The following is a 19,941-nucleotide window of genomic DNA, read 5'->3' as shown; positions in this document are numbered from 1 at the left end:
AATCAGTCCAACTGTAAAAACAGTTGCAAATTGGTCTTGGTGTTTTGCAAAAAGCTTATTGAAAATGATAAGTGAAAGTAACTGATAATGCTTTGTATATGTATATACACACACAGACGTATAAATACATAAACATAACAATATTGTATCATATCTTTTGAGTAGAGCAACAGACACACTGTGTATCTGAAAATCTAATCTGCATTAACACGCAGAAAACATGCAGAGTGCAGTCTACAAAAAGTCTATTAAACAGAGTAAGTAGAGTAATACGAAGTTACTAAAAATAACAAAATGGCATTAAATATTCTTGCCAGTGTCTCTGGAACAGTTTTAATGACAAAAGCCACCATGGACACCATGTTTTTTTTTTTAAAAGCAATAGGAAATCAAAGATTACAGAGATTTTATTAACATTTCTGCACATTTACAGTAATATTTTCAGAGAGAGTGATTTATATTATTCACAATTCATTTTAAAATACAGTATTATCCCCTTAGCTTGCAAAAAGAGTGAAATATCAGTGTCGTGCAGAATTGCACAGTTGGTCCATTCATATCTAAAATGTCAAAAATGTCAATAAAATTTCTAGGACTCGTTGCTCGTAAACGGGCAGACAACACACACTTGTGCAATGTCGTCATATTCATACGTCCTCTTCAGAAATGTGTCTGTGAGTCTTAATCCAGAAATACTCTGAAAGAAAGAGGGATATGAGGGGCTTAAGCAGGAAAAGCATTTGATCTGATCCAGCAAATGTTAATACAGAAAGTTTGGCTCATACCTGCAGACCCTGGACGGATGAGAGGACTGTGAGGGGCAAAGAGAGGAAGCCACCAGGACTGAGTTTCCCCAGCTGTCGGCCTGATATTCCACACCAGTGGATCGACCTGGTGTTACACATCTCCAGCACCAGGTCCATTGTTCTTTCACTGCAACACCAAGGCCACAGAAAAGCTGGGTGTTAGTGCTATCAGTGCTTAATGCCTGTAGGTCAGAGTCTAAACTCATTTTAGTTCAGGGGCCACATTTAACCCAATTTGATCTCAAGTGGGCCGGACCAGTAAAATCATAACATAAAAACCGATACATAATGACAACTCTAAATGTCTCCTTTGTTCTAGTGCAAAAAAGTACATTCTGAAAACATCCACATTTAAGGAATTATTTTTCTACAAAACATCATCAACAACCTGAAATTTCTTCAGAAAAATAAGTTCAATTTCAACAATATTATGCCTCAGTTTCTCATTTACACATTACAACTTCCAGATCACAGTATCTACAAAGGCACACAACATTTAGTCACAGGTATCTGGAACTGAACAATACAGTATTTTACTTCAAAAAAGACGACAAAGCAACAAACTATTACAAAAATGAGATACAAACGACAAACGCAAGAAACAAAACAAAAAAGCGACAAAAAAAAAGTTACAAAATTGAACAGACAAGACAAAAAATGACAAAAGCATGAATCAATATGACAAAAATCATACCCAAAACAATGAATAAAACAAAACACAAAATGATAAAAATGAGACAAAAAACACAAGCGAGACAAAAAGGGAACACAAAACGACAAAAACTAGAAACAACAAACGATAACAGCCAGACAAAAAACAACAAAAACACGACAAAATATTACAAAAATGAAACACAAAATGACAAAAGAATAATGAGCAATCTAGTATTTTACCTTATGATCAAAACAACTTGTCAAGGTCTAGGAATTATTTTAAATTTATAGTTTTACAAATTTACAAATTGCAGTTAATGTCTTCTCTGTAATTTTTACACTTTACAAAGTCGTCCCTCTGGCCGGATTGGTCCCTCTGGCCGGATTGGACCCTCTGGCCGGCCAGTTTTGGCCCGTGGGCCACATGTTTGACACCCCTGCTGTAGGTCAACAACTGAATCCTATAAAAGACAGATGACTCTCTGTTAGGGTGGATTTTTACCTGCAGTTGGTGATTTTACAGATGATGTCAAAGGGTTCTTCAAGGTTGACAGTGTCGGGTATCATCTCCAAAGACAGCCGGATATCTCCGTACCCCGGAGCCTGGAGGATGCACAAGGACAAAAAAAATAAGCTAATGTGCAGATAAAGAATGAGGCTGTCTGATTTTGGGAGCTGGCCACACATCAAAATACCATTCTTTGCAGCTGACTGGTCTGCAGCCTCCCCCTCTCCCCGAGATTGGTCTTCCAGACAATGTCAAGCTTTCCTATCACCGTCACTCCCTTGATGATGCCGGCCTTCTCCGCGTACTCCGGCTTCGGTTTCAAACAGTACAAATACTGTCGTGTGTCCATGGGCTGCAGGTAAGACATTTTCCCAAATGTGGACTCTCTGCAAGGGAGACACTAAAGTTGAGTCAAGAGTGATTTCACCTTTTTCCAATTGCATCATCAGGAATGAGTGTGTGCCTTTACCCCTGATCTCCAGATGTGACCATGTTGAGCTCTGTGACGTTGTACATCATGGAAGGCTCGAGAGAAACTTTCTCCATGAACATTGGTGACGTGGTGATGTTCTGGATCTGAGCTTCCAGAAACACTTCATCTGTCTGCAGCGGGGAAGTCAGGGGTCACGCTAATGTTTGATGTTAACTATTATGCAACAATTACACAATCTCCTAGGTGAACTGAGCAACACATTATTTTATAATTAGATATGAAGTGAGGTTAAATCCTACAGCCTCAAAGAGTGAGTTCAGACTGTTTACAAGAGTGTCTTAAAACAATTTTCACATGCCCATATGTACATTTAAATTGTTATTGGTCGCTGTAATTTCCTCTGTTCCTTATTAGCCTAGAAAAGAAACCGTCCTCATAAATTTTATAGCTTTATACCTTGTCGACATGTTCATATGGTGTTTTTATTTACTTGAGAAACATCACGGTTGAAACAGGCAGTCAACGCCATGGCTGAGCATTTCCTAAACAACAGTGTACCAAAGACATCAGACTTTAAGGGTTTCATATCTAAGAAACCTGAGGAACCAATTTTGTTGAAGATGTAGAGTTGGTATTGAGCCATTTTAAAATGAGGAACTGATTATTTTCAGGGAAAAATAAATCAATATGTAATCTTAGTGATCAGAGATGAGTATTTTAGGGGTTTAATTATTGACCAGCGCGGGGCTTTGACCAAAGCTAGCAGGGGGCTTCGGCGGCTTGACTTACACAAAGCAAGTAGGAATCAGTTTTTGTTACTCCGCCAAGGAACGCAGCGGAATAATGTGATGATTGGCGTACGTTTGTGAATTTGTGAATCTGTCCGTCTGTCTGTGCACAGCATCACTCAAAAACGGACAAACGGATTAGGATGAAATTTTCAGGGAAGGTCAGAAATGTTACAAGAATCCCCTCATTGAATTTTGGCAGTGATGCTGCTTATAGTCTGGATCAACAGATTTGTTCAAGATTTCTGTATCACTGCAAGATAGCAGCAAGGCAATAATGTAACTATGACAACAATGACAGCTGCCTGCTGACGATCACGTTTGCGATCCTACTACAAATCAACCGGGACATCTCCGTCAGAAATGATACAAGGAACAGTTGACTAAATTGTGGGGGTGTTTCAGAGTGCCATCAATTCCAGCCGCCAGCTACAAATTTAGGCCACATGATTCGGTATCCGTATAAAATGTGCACATACATAACACACGCCTGTGCTCAGCGCAAGGTCATTTTTTATTTAAGATGTCCTATGTTGGAAATGAAACAAACACTTAGCAGCCTTGGCGGTATGCTGTGCTCTCTGAGTGCTTTTCTTGTTTTAATATGAATTTGCTTTGTTTTGCTCAGAAAACTGTCTCTGTAAATTGAAAACAGGGATTTTTACTGAAAAAAGAGAAGACGATAACTTTTGAAACCACCCACCTATTTAACTAACTCAGACCACTGAAGACTGATATCAGCTTAAAGTGAGCTTCAGTAAATTCATTAATTTATTTAACTGCAAAAAACTATAATGAAAGTGATATATTTAGATGCTTTTTTTTTCAATTAAAAGAATTCATTCCTGCCGTAGAAAGACTTAGATGTAACTCTACACTACTGCCTCGTTACAATATGCAGATCTATAAAGTCCCGCCTCCCTCTCCACTACCTGCAGCTTGAGCACACCAGCTCACCTATGACTGCTAAAAATACTGTAAAACTATTTTCAGGTACACAGTGGCAGGTTGTAATAATTGAACCATGTTAGACTTGGAAACGGATTCTCACTGCCAGTAAGGACAGGAGGAGAGTTACAGCTGGAATTCTTTCAGTGTACAAACAGAGTGGGCATCTGAGAAATGTTTTCAGATAAAGGAAAAAAAAAAGTGAATCTATACCTTAAGCCAATGGTTCTCAACCCTGTTCCTCAGGACCCACTGTTCTGCATGTTTTAGATGTTTCCTGCTCCAACACACCTGATCACCTGATCAGCTCGTCATCAAGCCTCTGCAGAGGCTTGATGACGAGCTGATCATTTGAATCAGGTGTGTTGGAGCAGGAAACATCTAAAACATGCAGAACAGTGGGTCCTGAGGAACAGGGTTGAGAACCACAGCCTTAAGCTACTCTTCCTGTGATGTGAGAGTCATACAGTGAATATTTATCAGCCGTACTCAGAAGAAAAACATAAAACAAACATGTAAATGAAACTTACAGAAAATAAATTCTATTAGGTTTGCTCAGTGTACCTTTGAGGATATGTTAGTAGAAGTGCACAGTAGGGGCTGCACAATGATTAACTTTGCTTAGTGGACTTTCTTACTTCCTAAATCTCTCCAATTGGTCTCTCAAGCATCAAGTAGTTGTGCATTCCGGGGTGTTATCCAGCATTTTCCCCCTGATTTGCATAAAGCAGTGCAGATTGAATGAATGTGGGGTGAGACTGCTGGGAAATGACAAGAAGTAAAGGTCCAGCCAGGCAGAGTTGAATTGGGGACTCTGCTGCTTTGGGGCATTTTAGTCCTTATTGTATGCACCAAAACCATTTGACCATCAGATCACCCTAGTTGTGCATTGTGAAGCGATCAGGTTACATAAAGCAGCCATGCTATCTGCGTCAGAGCCTTCCAGCAACATTATAATACCAGCACTCTTCATCTCTGCAAAGGCTTTCAGTCTGGAGCTATCCTACTGGGTGCCAGTCCATTAACGCTGATGCACAAATACTCAGGGTGTTTAGGAATTAACACAACCAGCTCTCTTATGTATCGTGGATGCTAAGTGTATTGAGGTGATGTTTTTAATACTTTTGTGAACCTTTCACTGATTTTTGTTGACCCTCCTGTTGTCTTCATTTACGGGCACCAAAAAATATTGTTTCCTTCTCTGAAAAAAATCCAAACATTCAGCAAAAAACTCCCCAAATTTCTGCAAATTTGCAAAATCTTTAGAAAGAAAATTCCAATACTTCCTTAAAAAAATTTCCCTAAAAGTTTTATTTAAAAAAAAAAAATCCCCAAATGTGGCAAGAAAATTCTTGTAAATATTCTCAAAAAAAAATGTGAAAAATCTTTCAAAAAATCCTAAAAATATCTAAAATGATTCCATATATATCAGTAAAACTTTTAATATTTTCTTTCAGAACATTCACAAAAAAATCAACCAAAATGCAGCAAATTTTGCTGGATTTTGGTTGATTTTTTGGTGAATGTTCTTAAGAAACATTTTTAACATTTTTTTTCCACCCAAAAATGTTCAAAGATTTCCCAAAAATGTTGAAAATGTGGACATCAGAAGTTTCATTGTGAAAATATATTTTTTCCACATTTGCAAACTTCAAAGCGGGTCAGTTTTGACCCGCAGGACAACACGAAGGTTAACATTGTTTTGTATAGTTAGTCAAATCTTGTACATTTAATACAGATAATCAATTACTATTAACAAAACATCATTAATAACAGTCTTAAAAAGCATATGTTATTAAGTAAAGTCACTTAGTTGTACAGAAAGATCTAGAAAATGTTTTGTTTTTTTTTACCATTATCTGACATAATTGGTAAAACTGTATTTTTTCTTGACTGAAACATAATTGGAACAAAATCTTTATAGGTGTCTTAAAAATGCACATATATGAAAGTCATTTTTGTTTTTTCAGCAGCAACTACTTGACGCTTTGGGAGAGCAACACTCAGCTGTCTTTACACCTCATCTGTGCAGCCTCTACGACACAGTGAGACACAATAAGAAAGAAAGCAGAGATTAGTTCATGCCTGCAATTCATAATATCAGAGCTGACCATGAACCATTCTGAAAGTTAATGTTAAATGACAGAGCGTAGCATTTCTGCTCCATGCAAAGCCATTCTGACCGAAACCTCACATTTTGTCGCATATAATCACATTTACTAGAGTGAAAATGTCCAATTGTCAAATGATTGGGAAAGGACAGTAATTTGGGCATATAATCACTGAGAATATGGCTGTAATTGGCCTGATTCGTCACACTGTATCCTTCAGTCTGAGAAAACAAAAGTTAAAAATTAGATTCAAACCCATTTGAGCACCAGCATTTCTAACTGCGCTGTTACTTAATCACTTAAATCTTGACAAATAGAATTAAAGCTAATCATAGCACACCCTGCTATTATCCCCAGTGATAATAAATATCATTAATCAGTCCACACCCACCACAATTTGACACCGTAAACTTCATTTAAGAACAAGCCCTCTGTCGAATGAGTTTGCAGGAAAGCACGAGCATACAGAGAAAGGGCAAAAGAAAAATAATGGAAGTTCAAGTCAAGAATTAACGAACAATAATGCGCTTTGACACTCGTTTCTCTTTAACAATGCAGCAGGCGTTTTCAATGCTCATGCTTTTCTTTCCATTCTTTTACTTTGCACCTTTCTATCAGCCCAGAAAGACACAGTCTGCTGCACCAAAAAGGATTAGAAGAAGCTAATGTTCAGCGATGAGAACAGAAGAAACAATTACCACAGAACTGAGGTCACTCTAATGGAGAAAATAAAATACAAGACATAATAAACAAATGAAGTTACATGCCAAAGTTGATGACAATGAATATTTGCAGTCGAATACAAAAAGCTACTGATATGAAAATGACAGAAAATAAGGAAAAGCTTATTGCCTCTCCTCAGGAAAACCCTTAACTCCAGCTTCTTTCATCCAAACACTGGAGTCAAAAGACTTCAAAAGAACAAGCCAAACGGTGAGATTTTACTGAATGTTTTTCTGTTTAGTTGACATCTCAGGAGGTACAAGGGTTTTCCAGGAGGCCTATCTGATGCTAACTGCCTCTATTAGCATCTGGAATTGTTCCTAACTATGAAATGAAACATGACATGAAGCATGATGTACGCTAGAGTAAGAACTTGCTCTTTACATTAATGTGGTGCTGGTGGCAGTATTTGGGAGCGGCTGGTTTACCTCTGCATTGTAGAACTTTGTCTTCACATCCAGCGGCTTCAAAACCTGGTTGAAAATAGATTGCAAACTGAAAGCTGCAGTTTTCTCGAACGGCGCATCCATTCAACGGGAAATAAACTTTCATCCAACTGGAAATCAACTGGAAGAAACTGAAATCTGAAGGACAATATGGTAATGCTAAAAAGAAAGGAGCCAGGCTTGGGTTTGATCCAGAACTGAGACCAAAGACTGCAAGACACCAAATCCACAGAAGGGGTGATAATTACATTTGCTCTGTTGTAGGTATGTGGCATTTCTCAAGTCGCTTCCAAGCTCGCACGCGAGTTTACCGCTGTCATCTAATGAGAACACTCAGATGTAATCCAAAGTAGTTTAAATAAATCCACTGGACTTTAAGAAAGTTCCTTGAAGAGGTTTCACCTCTCATCCAAGAGGCTTCTTCAGTTCTGGTGGTGGTTGGTGTTGCCTCAGCTTTTAAACATCTGTGAGGTGTGTCCAGGGCTATTATTCCGACGACCGATACCAAAACTCATGTGACTACTCAACGATGGTCGTTGTGAGTATCGGTAGGGGGTCGTTGAAATGCGCAGATGTCAGTGAGCCCTCATGTGCTAATGGTGGTCATTAGCATGAGTCTGCTGAGTAGTTCTTCTGGGGAGTTTTGAAAGGACCTGATTGTAAGACGCAAGTTTCTAAGCCGCCAATCTCGGGCACACAAAAATACAAGGGCAGAAGAACTCAGCTGGAGACAGGAACCAGGAAGTCCAACTGCAGATAACACACAACACAGATGGGAAGAATTTATCAGACAGAGACCTCACCCAACCAGAGAAGGATGTCCTCGCCAAAGGATTGAAGTTCGCTATCACCACACAGCACTTACCGGTTGTGGACCTCATTACGGCCACAGAGTCAGCCATCAAGAAAAACAACCTATCCTCAACAGAAGCAGAGGGGCTAAGGCTAAAGGTAACAGCAGTCCTTTCTGAAGCTAAGGTTCCCCCTTCCAACCTGTCCACTCAAGAAAGGAAGGCAGTGACGACACTGAGCAAGGACCGGAACATCACCATTCTTCCAGCAGATAAAGGAAGATGCACTGCGATCTTGAACACAACTGATTACCATACCAAGGTAATGTCTTTGCTTAGTGACGACAGCACTTACGAGACCCTGAAGTGCGACCCAACCAGCAGCTACAAAAAGAAGGTTGTGGATTGCCTACAGAAGCTACAGAAGGAGGAAACAATAAACCGCTTGCAATACCATCGCCTGTACCCTGGGGATGCCATTCCACGCATATATGGCCTCCCCAAAATTCATAAAGAAGGAGCCCCCCTCAGACCTATCGTCAGCAGCATTAACTCCTTCACCTATAACGTCGCCAAACATGTAGCCACCATCTTGGCCCCGTTGGTAGGGAAAAATCCTCACCATGTACAGAACTCCATGGACTTTGTGGAAAAGGTGAGAGGACTGAGATTGGATGCAGATGAGACCATGGTATCCTACGATGTCACCTTCCTATTCACATGTGTTCCCACAATGGAGGCAGTGGAAACAGTGAGGCAACGGCTTCTACAAGACAACACCCTCAGCGACAGAACAAACCTCAACCCAGACCAGATTTGCCAACTTTTGGACCTCTGCCTGAACACCACCTATTTCCAGTACAGAGGGAGTTTCTATAGGCAGAAACATGGATGTGCCATGGGCTCACCAGTGTCTCTTATTGTGGCCAATCTATACATGGAAGAAGTGGAACACAGGGCCCTGACCTCGTTCAACGGAGAAACACCGAGCCACTGGTTCCGATACGTGGACGACACATGGGTCAAGATCAGAATTCATGAGGTGCAAACTTTCACTGAACACATCAACTCCGTGGACAGCAACATCAAGTTCACCAGAGAGGATGTACAGGACAACATTTTGCCCTTTTTGGATAGTGAGGTCCGCATAGAAGAGGACAGAAGTCTGAGTGTTGGGGTATACAGGAAACCAACACACGGATCAGTACCTGCTTTTGGACTCTCACCATCCACTGGAGCACAAGCTAGGAGTCATCAGGAACCTGCAACACAGGGCTGACAAGTTACCCACAAGTACCCAAGGCCAGGAAAAAAGAACACAAACACCTGAAAGGGTCACTGAAAACTTGTGGATACCCTGACTGGACCTTTGTGAAGGCTCACACAAGATCCAGAAAGGAGAACAACCCAGTGAAGATGGAAGAGAAGGAGAGCAGGCGCAACAATATAGTGATTCCATATGTGTCTGGTGTGTCTGAAAAACTGAGGAGGATTTTCAACAAACACCAGATCCATGTCTTTTTTAAGCCAAATAACACCCTCAGGCAAAGACTGGTCCACCCAAAAGACCCCACACCACACAGCCAGAAGAGCAACCTGGTGTATCCAGTTAAATGCAGCGAGGAATGCTCAGATCTCTACACAGGGGAAACCAAACAGCCACTTAACAAGCGCATGGCTCAACACAGGAGAGCTAATTCCTCAGGACAGGATTCGGCAGTCTTCCTTCACCTTAAGGAAGAAGGAGACTCGTTTCAGGACACCAATGTTCAGATTTTGGAAAGGGAGGACAGATGGTTTGAGAGAGGAGTGAAAGAAGCCATCCATGTCAAAGTAGAGAAGCCATCTCTGAACAGGGGTGGTGGTCTGTGACATCATCTTTCGCCAATTTACAATGAGGTCCTTTCAAAACTCCCCAAAAGAACTACTCAGCAGACTTATGCTAATGACCACCATTAGCACACAAGGGCTCAGTGACATCTGCGCATTTCAATGACCCCCACAGATACTCACAACGACCATCGTTGAGTAGTCACATGAGTTTTGGTATCGGTCGTTGGGATAATAGCCCTGGACACACCTCACAGAGGCGTAAAAGCTGAGGCAACACCAACCACCACCAGAACTGAAGAAGCCTCTTGGATGAGAGGTGAAACGTCTTCAAGGAACTTTCTTAAAGTCCAGTGGATTTATTTAAACTACTTTGGATAAGCATGACCTGGATGAATGAGAACCTACACAGACAACTCAGATGTAACTCACCTGGAATTTGAAGAACTTCCGAAAATAGAGCTTCTCTCCGTAGTGAGTGGTGTAACTGACTGCACAAACTAAGCTGGAAGAAAGAAAAGCAAACATTTAGAACAGCAGGTTGATGTTTTATTTCAGGAGCATTTACTTTGTTCCCTGATTTAGTCTGTTGGGAAGACATTCTGGATTTGTTGGCACATTTGTTCTAATAAAATGAGGGCATTCACAGGGAACTGGTGGCACCTGGTGGTTAACTTCTGTCTGCTCTTTGATTAAAAGAGGAAATGATAAGACAGTCAGGTGTGTGGGGTGGTAATAGTTCTCTTTTGTGGGAGGGGGAAAACAGTAAGTTCCATTTGCAGTGAGAGATTTAATGTATGATGTTTTAGGAGCAGTTTGTTTCATGGAATTCGATGCAGGTGCTCCTTTTTAATGTTTGCATGTCCTTGGAGACAGGAGAGGGGTGGCCGCAAAGTATGTTATCAGGAGCTTGCTGTGAAACGTAAATCTGCTGAGCGTGACAAATAAATCAGTGTAGGAGGTGTACAGAGTTAATGCTTTTTAGGTACATGGTGGTGTAAAATGCTTATTAAAATTGTCGTTCTTATTTTGTTAAAAATGTTCAATCCTCTGAATCCACTGGGTTTTAATTAGGCACTGCCTTTCCAAAGTCACCAAAATATAGTGCACAACAATAAAGTGTAACTGTGCAATATACACTGCTACCTCACTCACTGTTATTTATATCCACTCCATTATTTATATTCTATATATGTAAATAGACTGTTTTTGCACTATCTTTAAGATTTCCTGGCACTGAAAAGGATAAGCTTTGCAATCTCATTATACATTGTATTGTATAATGGCAATAAAGAATATTCTATTCTAAAATGACACCAATTTAACCTGGCAATAGCCAGATTAATAATTGTGTAGTACTTGATAGTACTCCACAATATCAATCTGGGACCGCTACATGTAAATCCGTTGGGAGGAAAGAGGCACGGATTGGACAATGCAACAGTTTGTCCCGCCTCTGACAGGTTTGTTTTTAGCCAATCGCGGGATCTTCACAACGAGCGGATCCAATTGGTAGATTAAAAAACTCTTACCAAAACCCGTAGGTAAAAAAGCACAAACATCTTTACCATCCAGAAATGCGCAAAGGGCCTCTCGTTGTGCTTCCTTCAAAGAAGCGATAGGAGATTCAGCTAAAACTGACTTAATAGCAGCATCTACACGATTGTTGTCCTCCGTTGCCGTGTTTGTTTTGATCTACTGGTGCTTGGTGTCATCGTCACACCCGGATATCCCGCCTCACACACGAATACTGCTGCGTGATTGGCCCGAACCAACTTGGTGCTGTACGAAAAGTGAAGGCAGGAGCGGAGCAAGATGGTTTCTTGAGAGATTTGTGAACTCACAAATATCGCGAGAAATCAACTTGCTGGCAAGGTTAACACCAACTGTCTGTGCACTATGAACTCTCCAACAGTTCTTGAACTACTCATTTGTGACATGCTGTTCAGTTGAGACACTAAACCAAATATAAGCTTAAAAATGCAATATTCAATTAAAATTACTTCATTCTACATTTCTCATTTAAAAATTTGCTCAAACTAAACTGTTTGCTCTAACGAAGTTCTGTAAAAATCCTAAAATTCTGTGCTCCTCACCACAACTGGGAACTCACTAATGGCTCAGCTGAAACCAACAGTCATGTGGCAAAAAGTTAGGGACTTTTCAGCTGAGCTGGGCTGAACTGTGGAGTGAGTTTACTCAAATGACATAAGAGACGTCGAGAATAACCACAAACTTAAAACGTAAGTAAAAAATATAGACAGTGTGTCGAATCACAATGTTTTTTCCAGGGTTTGTTACACCTGTGAGCACTCGGAAAACTGACGTACATGTCGATTTCATTTTATTTTTTATTTCAGTTTTTGTAAGATAAATAATTGAAGAAATTCAACTTTTGTTTTTTCTTCTATTTTTGTGTCTCATGCTGCACAAAAGACATATTCTCTTTATTTCTAGCCATGGTTTTGCTGTTAGAGGTGAAAGATTTTGTTTTATAGTGACAGAAATGAAGCAGCAGCGTGCAGAAATAACACAGAAGGAAAAAATGCCCAGAGACTACTGGGGGTTCAGAAGGTTAATTGTCAATTTTGTAATTACTGTGTTTTTATTGCTCCGGGTACTCGCACCATTTCCTGCTGTCCGTTGGGTCTCAGTTGTAACATTTGTTTGCTTTCGTCGATCCATGCAGCCTCACGTGGCCTGTGGCCCGGTAATTGTTTTGTTTGAGTCACTTTGCTTTTACAACTCACTGTGGGAAATTCATAGCCTTAATGCTTGGCTGAACTGAGACCCAGCTTGTGCACTGGTTGTGTCCTCAAGTTAATTTATTGTGTTATTTAATATTTGGTCTGTACATTTGAGCTGTGATTTACTGCCCTGGGTTCTCGGGTTCCCTTCTGCAGTTGAAGGGTATCAGTTGAGTAATATATGATCGGCCCTTATGGAATGAGAAGGACCCCTACGTTGTTGTTGTGTGTTTTTTCGTTGCAATAAATAATGTCACTTGTTCAGACATATTACTCTGTCAGAGACTTGCTTATGTATGCACGCACAGAAATGTATGTAACACAGAAGGCACTCACATATGTGTTCCAATTTCTTTGACTTCGTGGTGGATAACGTCGTCGATGCAGCATTCAGGTTTGAGTTCTGCTACTGCCGAGTTTGATGCAGAGAGATTGAGCCTCTGTGAGCTCGTCTGTAGATCAGCCTGTAGGGGATCATACCACAAAAAACAACTCAATTATTGGTAAACAGAAATGAAATGCAATAAGTGCTGGATGGGTACTACTTCTTTACAATACCTTCACAAGAATGTCTTTTACAACTTGACTGCTGTCATTATGCACACTTATGTAACTGGAGAAAGTCTCACCGAGGAAAATGTTTCTGTACAACATAAAGACAAGAAAGTGTTACACAAACACTTCTTGCTTGATTGGTTGACTTCACATGCAGTTGTCTTTATTACCCAAAGTTCTGTGGTAATGTCAGCATCTCTCCCAGCATTAATGTTTCTGCTCCTTTGATGGTGGAGGGATCCTCCCTCATAAGTTGACCAAACAAATCCCCTACGGAGAACAAAATACACAAAACATCTGTCAAGTACATATGAAATGTGTTCATGAATTTGGCTCACTGGTTCCACTGCGAGCTGCTTGACAAACACTTGATATGATGTGTGTGTAGCTATTTGCATCTCAGTCAGGGAAAAACATCTGGATAAAAATAGAAGTAGAAAAAGTAATTCAACAAACAACCAGTGTGCATACATTTGTTTTTGGTATAAATCTACAGACAAAAAAACCTAAACCCCTGGGCACAAGTAAGACTAAACAACAAATCATTCTGAGGCCATTCTCTTGTGGACAGTGTGGCTATCTAAGATGTAGACACCATTTTGAACCACTAAGGTGCTGTCAAAGTGTGTGAGCATTTTATTTGCCACAGGGAGGATCACAGAGACAAATAAAGAGCCTTTGAAGATGAAGTTTCAAAGCAGATTGAACCAGAAAGCTTTTCATTTTTTCATTCAAATTGCTTCTTCCTTCTATCCTATAACTTTGCAATGGAAAACTCACAGACTACTATTAATAACTACTCGGAATACTATTATGACACGATCTCCTGCATTTATCTCCATTATTAACACCAGCAATAACATCAATATGCCAGAATCAGCTTTCGGTGCATCAGTTAAAGCAACACGATGGAAGAAAAGGGGAATGGTTTTATCTTGCTCATGTCAAAATGCACCTAATTCATCCTGAAGATACATTTTCACTTTACATAAATAAAGATTCTACCGAGAAGTGTCAGCATGAATTATGGACTATGAGGAGTTCGGTTACCAGTGCATTGCTCAGTGCTGTAAGGGAAAACAAACAGAAGAAACTCTGTCTGGCAAACTAAATTCGGAATCTGAGACAGCAAATCTGTAATACTGTTGCGTACGGGCTCAGAAGCTATCCTTACATTCCCTTACCATCCAAGCTGGCCCCTTCACCACATACATTTAGTACCATTAAGATACTGAATACAATAACATAAACAAGGACGTATGTTGCTTTTGCTTGTCAGTTGGCAGGAGTAGGACGTCCTAATGCAACCTAAAACATCAGTAGCAATTGGTTGAATGTCGGAGGGAAACATTTTAAAAAAGCAGAAGCGATGGTTTTAGAAGCTTAAAAAAACAAGGAAGATGGCCACCTACGCCTGGTCTCAGTAATTCTGTTGCTTCCCGTTGTGCAACGACAAGGATTTCTCAAAAATCTAAGCATTAATAACTTTAGATTATCCAAAGAAGGATCTATTTTGAAGCTTTCGGCTCCAGCAAGAAGACAAATAATTCTGACATGAGCTGTGACTCCATTCATGCAAAAAAGTTCTAAAATTTCACATTAAGGCACTGACTGCATATTTATTCACATTCCTGAGTAACTTTAAGAAGCACGACTGTCAGTTTTTCAAACACAGTCATGTGCATGTGAGTTGGTACCCTGAGGGGTTTGTATATTCAAGTAAAATGGATAGAAAACCAGCTTCCAAAACACAGCTTCTTTAGCTGATTCTCCATCTTCTAAAACACTAAAATCAACAAGATTACATTAGCAAAGTAAAACGACCACCAGCAAGACATTATACAACAAAAACAGGATTGTTGTGTTACCGCTCGTGTTTTCTTTTCTCCCCTCTCCTTACTAACATGAGCATGAGACCTGCGATAAACAAGCTGTCATTAGCTCTGCTGTGTCATATTTTTGTCTGACTGAGGCCCTTCTTTGTGGAGTTGCAGTACTGCTGTTTATTCCCAGAATCCTATAATATGCAGGTTAGGTAATATAACTTTAGAATGATGATTTGCCAACTATTTGAAGAGCTTAGGGTTACTAAAGTGTGCAGACATTTCCATTGCATTTTCAAAGGTATTCTGGGTGGTTGCTGCTACATTTGTTCCATTAGTAGCTGCATAACTGACCAAGTCTGTATCCCTGGCATCCTTGACTGACCCACGTCATCCACATCTACGCTAAGAGAAGCAGAAATAACAACCGCATCGAGTGGAAAGCTGACTCAACCAGTTGACAGTCATGATTTTAATTAAAAAGTGCAATGTTATTTGCAAAATACAGACAAAGGCAACACAAATAAGCCATTATGCAACAGATGTTATAATTCTGGGTGTCTGGTAACCCTGCAAACGCTGATTACAGAATATTCTCTTCTGCTACAGGTTTGCAAACAGTGTATTAAAGTCTAGACAGGTGTTGTTACTGTTGTTTTTTGACCTATATAAAGAGGCTCACCTGGCAAATCTCGATCTTCACATGTGACCGGCAAGTTTGTGAAGAGAGTCGGTTTGGTTAACCGCATCACTGTAAACGAGAATGTCATTGGTTAGTGCCTAGACACACAAGTAGGTTAGTTACTGTGGTGATGTTTTCATAAGTAACACAGGGTTTCATTTCATAAAAGACTGCAGCTCATTTCAGTGGCTGAAGAAAGTTTTACCAATCACAGAAACCATCTAGAATAAGGCTCCAACGAAAGATTATAGCAATAATAAATTGATCTGCATTATTTTCTTGACTGGGAACAACAATACCATTTACAACCAAATCAAAAAAGCAATTTAATAAACGAAATGGAATACGTATATGTAAGCATTTACGTATATATCTAAAGTAAGGCCTAAAAAATATTCTTACAATAAAAGAAAAAAAAACATTTCAATATGAAATAGAAAAAGCTATTAATTAGACATTTTTCACAAGTCTTTTGATAAAAAATGTGCTTTTAGAGGAAACAAAAAGAATAAATGTGACTGTGTGAGGCAGATAGAGGCAGAGCAAATGATCTTTCCTCTTTATTCTCTTGACATGGGATTTACTAATAGGTTCCTGTCTTAAGACCTCAGGCTATGTGCAGTAGTTTATAGATAGTCCGTTATACGAGGTCCCTAAACATTATTGCGTCAAATTTTTAAATTGCATCTGTAAAAACCTAGTGTCTAATGTAAAGCACGGAGAGCAGAGTGCAGCATATGAATTGTTTTTATGTAGTCACCAAAGAGCAAAGACTGCAGTTTAGCATATATGTTATGTAGCAGGTCTGACTGAGTTTAAACTATTGTGTCAATGGTTGTAAATTCAATTTCATCCTATATGTGTGACAGTTTTGATGGTATTTTACAAGGTATTGCTCCATAACATGTTTGAAATCTATTACACAGTGAATTAAGACCTGATATTTATGAGACACCGGTATCTTTAATAGCGACAACTTCACAATTTGCATCTGAGGATCTCAAATGAATTCCTTTTAGTCTAATGCCATCTCAAATAGGATTTACAGGTCTAAAAGTTAACATTCAGAAGCTGACAGCAGCAATCTATAACAATAGACTTCTGCCCAAGAAACATATTTTCAAAGAAGGATCTGAGCTGAGCACACGTCTTAAAAACAGAATTATTTTTGCGTATTTATCCAGGATGTAGTCTGAGATTAAAATCTCTTCATAAGGGAGACCTGGCTGAGAAGGTACACCATTATAAACTCATAATAAACAACAACAAAAAAGATAATCAAGTGTGACAACAACAGACATGGTAGTAAACATACATAAAGCGAGATCCGGCACATGCTCTCTTCGATTACATATAAATACAACTTTTAATGCGACTAAACAGAAATAGGATTATTGGCCAGCTAATCTCCTGATAAATAACTTTTGCCAGTGGCTGTCAATATCTACAGTGGTATAAACAAATATTTACAGGCAAAAAAACACAGAAATATTGGATCATGCTGACAATAGTAAGTCTCTGAGGGCATCTTTCAGGAAACAGCGCTTGAAAGCTTAATGTGCTAACAACACAACAGCTACAGCTAGTTAGCTGATGGTTTTCGACATTATTTCTTGCTGCAATGAGTCTTTAGGTTTAGCCTTGAACTCCAAAAACGACAAGAAAACCACTTTTTAGACTGTCAACAGCGGTCAACAGTTTTGTGCTTTTATTTAGAAATGTAAATTGTTACTGTTGTTTAGTATGCCGCTACTAGCAGCTGACAGCAGCAATAAATGACAGCATCTTGGTGCACTAAAACATCAAACTAACCATCTGTTGTACCCATTAAACAACCTCTTAATGCTCAAAACAGTTAAATACCTTTTAATGCGAGTAAATGTTCCTGTTTCGCCTGATTCACGTCCATTTTGACAGAGGTAGCTGTCTTATTGGGGTGATGTTAGCCACTGTGCTAGCTGTGACAAGCTAGCTGAACTTTGACCCACAGGCAACGATTTTCTTCTTCGTTCTTTAATTTGTGGGCTAAGAAGTCGTACTGCTACCTAGAGTCCGGGATGGGCATTACAAAAATGCATTTTTCTTATCTTTCTTTTTTTCCTTTTCTTCTGCTTTTTCTTTTCTTTACTTTTCTTTTTTCTTTTCCTCTCTTTTCTATTCTCATCACACAACACAAAATTGGAGTAAAATCTTTTTGTTGTGCTTAAATGCTCTCTTCAGGCTCTTATGAATGGAACTCATAGTTTTTCATGCATATTGTTGTATGCTGCTATTCTTTTTGTTTGTAGACATTAATTTATCACGACATTTTTCTGTTCCTCAAACCCTTCTGAATTTAGATTAATTTCATTTGATTTAAATTAGACTATTCTCAGGGGTTAATGTTTCCTCTCCTGACATCTGGTGGTGTGGACCAGCATCACATAAGACCTGAATAATGCAGCTCTGGTTCATCAGGTTAATCAATAAATGTAATTATAACTAGACGAGCCCCCACTAGGGGGCAGAACCACGCCTATGCATGATACTCTGTATCAATTTTGATCATCCTACGTATCTCCCTTTCTACTTGATCTGCTGACCTGTAACTCCACAACTGAGCAGGGGACCTTAGACTGATCTTCAGTGCCAAGTTTGATTATCCTGACTTCAGCACTTGCAGAGATATCGTACCGGACATACATACATACATACATACATACATACATACATACATACATACATACATACATACATACATACATACATACATACATTCATACTTACCCAGCCAGATACCGCACAGAATGCAGTAACGTACATCAGGGGTGGTTAATGATACTGACTAGTCTAACTGGGCTTTGGTGGTGGAAATGGGATCCAGAAAGTACTTCCTGTAATATTTTAGAGCTGTCAGCAGCATCTGTTTATCTTTTGTTTATTTATGGCTTGCTGTTAGACATGTTTGTTCTATTTTATAGTCTGTTTTGCATTTATTGTCTATGTTCTGTGCGCTACTGCAGGCATAAAGAGTTTTTAACATAGTAATACTTGTCGTCACATGTGGTAAAGTCCCAAAGAAAACTAAGTTTTTTCTGCCATTTATTGAAATACGGTAGTTGCATTCAGCTTTGATGAAACAGAAAAATGGTCCATTAATCCATGGTCCATTGAAGCAGTCTTCAACATCTTCACCATAGGTCTTTAATCAATTCAACTCAATTCAATTTTATTTATATAGCACCAATTACAGTCAAATTGTCTCAAGACGCTTTACAGAACCCATATGCCTGACCCCCAGAGCAAGCCCCAACCTGTTTATCAGGTTTAAAGAGGAGCAAATCATTTTCAAAAAATGTGTTTCAAATTCCATATTCTTTCAATTTTGTGAACCACAAGAAACTTGCAAGTACTTGAAAATACAGAAATTATTTTGTATTCCAAAGAGACATTTTTTTCTTAGTCATTTCAATCAATCCTCAAATAAAATTAGAGCATTGTGAAAAAGAATCTGTCATATTTTAAACAACAGGATAAAATTTTATTATCCTTAGTAAACACTGAAACCACTACAGTTTTCATCTGGTTGAGATGAATATCTTCATACTGTGGTCTCTCCATGTTGTAGTTTTCACAGCAGCAGCTGGAAATGAAATGGAAACTAGATTATTATTTAATCCAGAAAGCACAAGGGTAGGTACAGAAAGAACTGATGACGAAAATTTAAAATACATCAAATACAAGTGAATGTTGGCCACCAAGCATTTCAGTTAATCCATCTGTATTTAAAACTAAAAGGATACTCTGCTCGCTCCTTTGGTGGTGCTGGTAAACAACAACATAATGATAATTATTGTTATTCCACACTCACAGAAGCACTTTGATGGGTTTCTGGCCACTTCCACTCCTTTTTGGATAAGATTCCAAAGGCAACCATCCCAAAAGCCACAATAAAGACGCCCAGTGAATTTACAAACTTTGCTTCCTCAGGAAGTGAGCTGTAAGGGGCACCAGTGCTTCCATAGCTACAGCAGATGGAGAAATTAGGTTAGCAAGTCTTGTGTTTGCATGCATAATTATTTAGCATTCCGATTTATACAAGTACAACAGCTCCAGC

The 19,941-nt window shown here is 39.2% G+C and overlaps 1 protein-coding gene across 2 annotated transcripts; it reads right to left on the bottom strand.

The window, feature by feature from the left end:
• Positions 1-389: 389 nt before the first annotated feature.
• Positions 390-17,854, bottom strand: trappc13 (trafficking protein particle complex subunit 13). 2 transcript variants are annotated; one of them, XM_022191598.2, is made up of 13 exons: positions 17,709-17,854; positions 15,846-15,914; positions 13,511-13,610; positions 13,344-13,428; positions 13,122-13,249; positions 10,471-10,543; positions 7,400-7,444; positions 6,947-6,964; positions 2,438-2,571; positions 2,156-2,354; positions 1,963-2,063; positions 786-933; positions 390-697 (listed from the first exon to the last, which is right to left on the bottom strand). In XM_022191598.2, the coding sequence occupies exons 1-13, from the start codon at positions 17,752-17,754 to the stop codon at positions 590-592; spliced, it is 1,254 nt and encodes a 417-aa protein (XP_022047290.1). In that variant the 5' UTR covers positions 17,755-17,854; the 3' UTR covers positions 390-589. The 2 variants fall into 2 exon arrangements, with proteins under 2 accessions (XP_022047290.1, XP_022047291.1); XM_022191599.2 differs by lacking the exon at positions 6,947-6,964 and having other exon boundaries at positions 17,709-17,853.
• Between the last annotated feature and the right edge of the window lie 2,087 nt (positions 17,855-19,941).

The sequence above is a fragment of the Acanthochromis polyacanthus genome, chromosome 18 (assembly GCF_021347895.1).
Source record: "Acanthochromis polyacanthus isolate Apoly-LR-REF ecotype Palm Island chromosome 18, KAUST_Apoly_ChrSc, whole genome shotgun sequence".
Taxonomy (NCBI): domain Eukaryota; kingdom Metazoa; phylum Chordata; class Actinopteri; family Pomacentridae; genus Acanthochromis; species Acanthochromis polyacanthus.
Note: the sequence above shows the minus strand (reverse complement) of the source record. Positions and strands in the feature narration are given on the sequence as shown.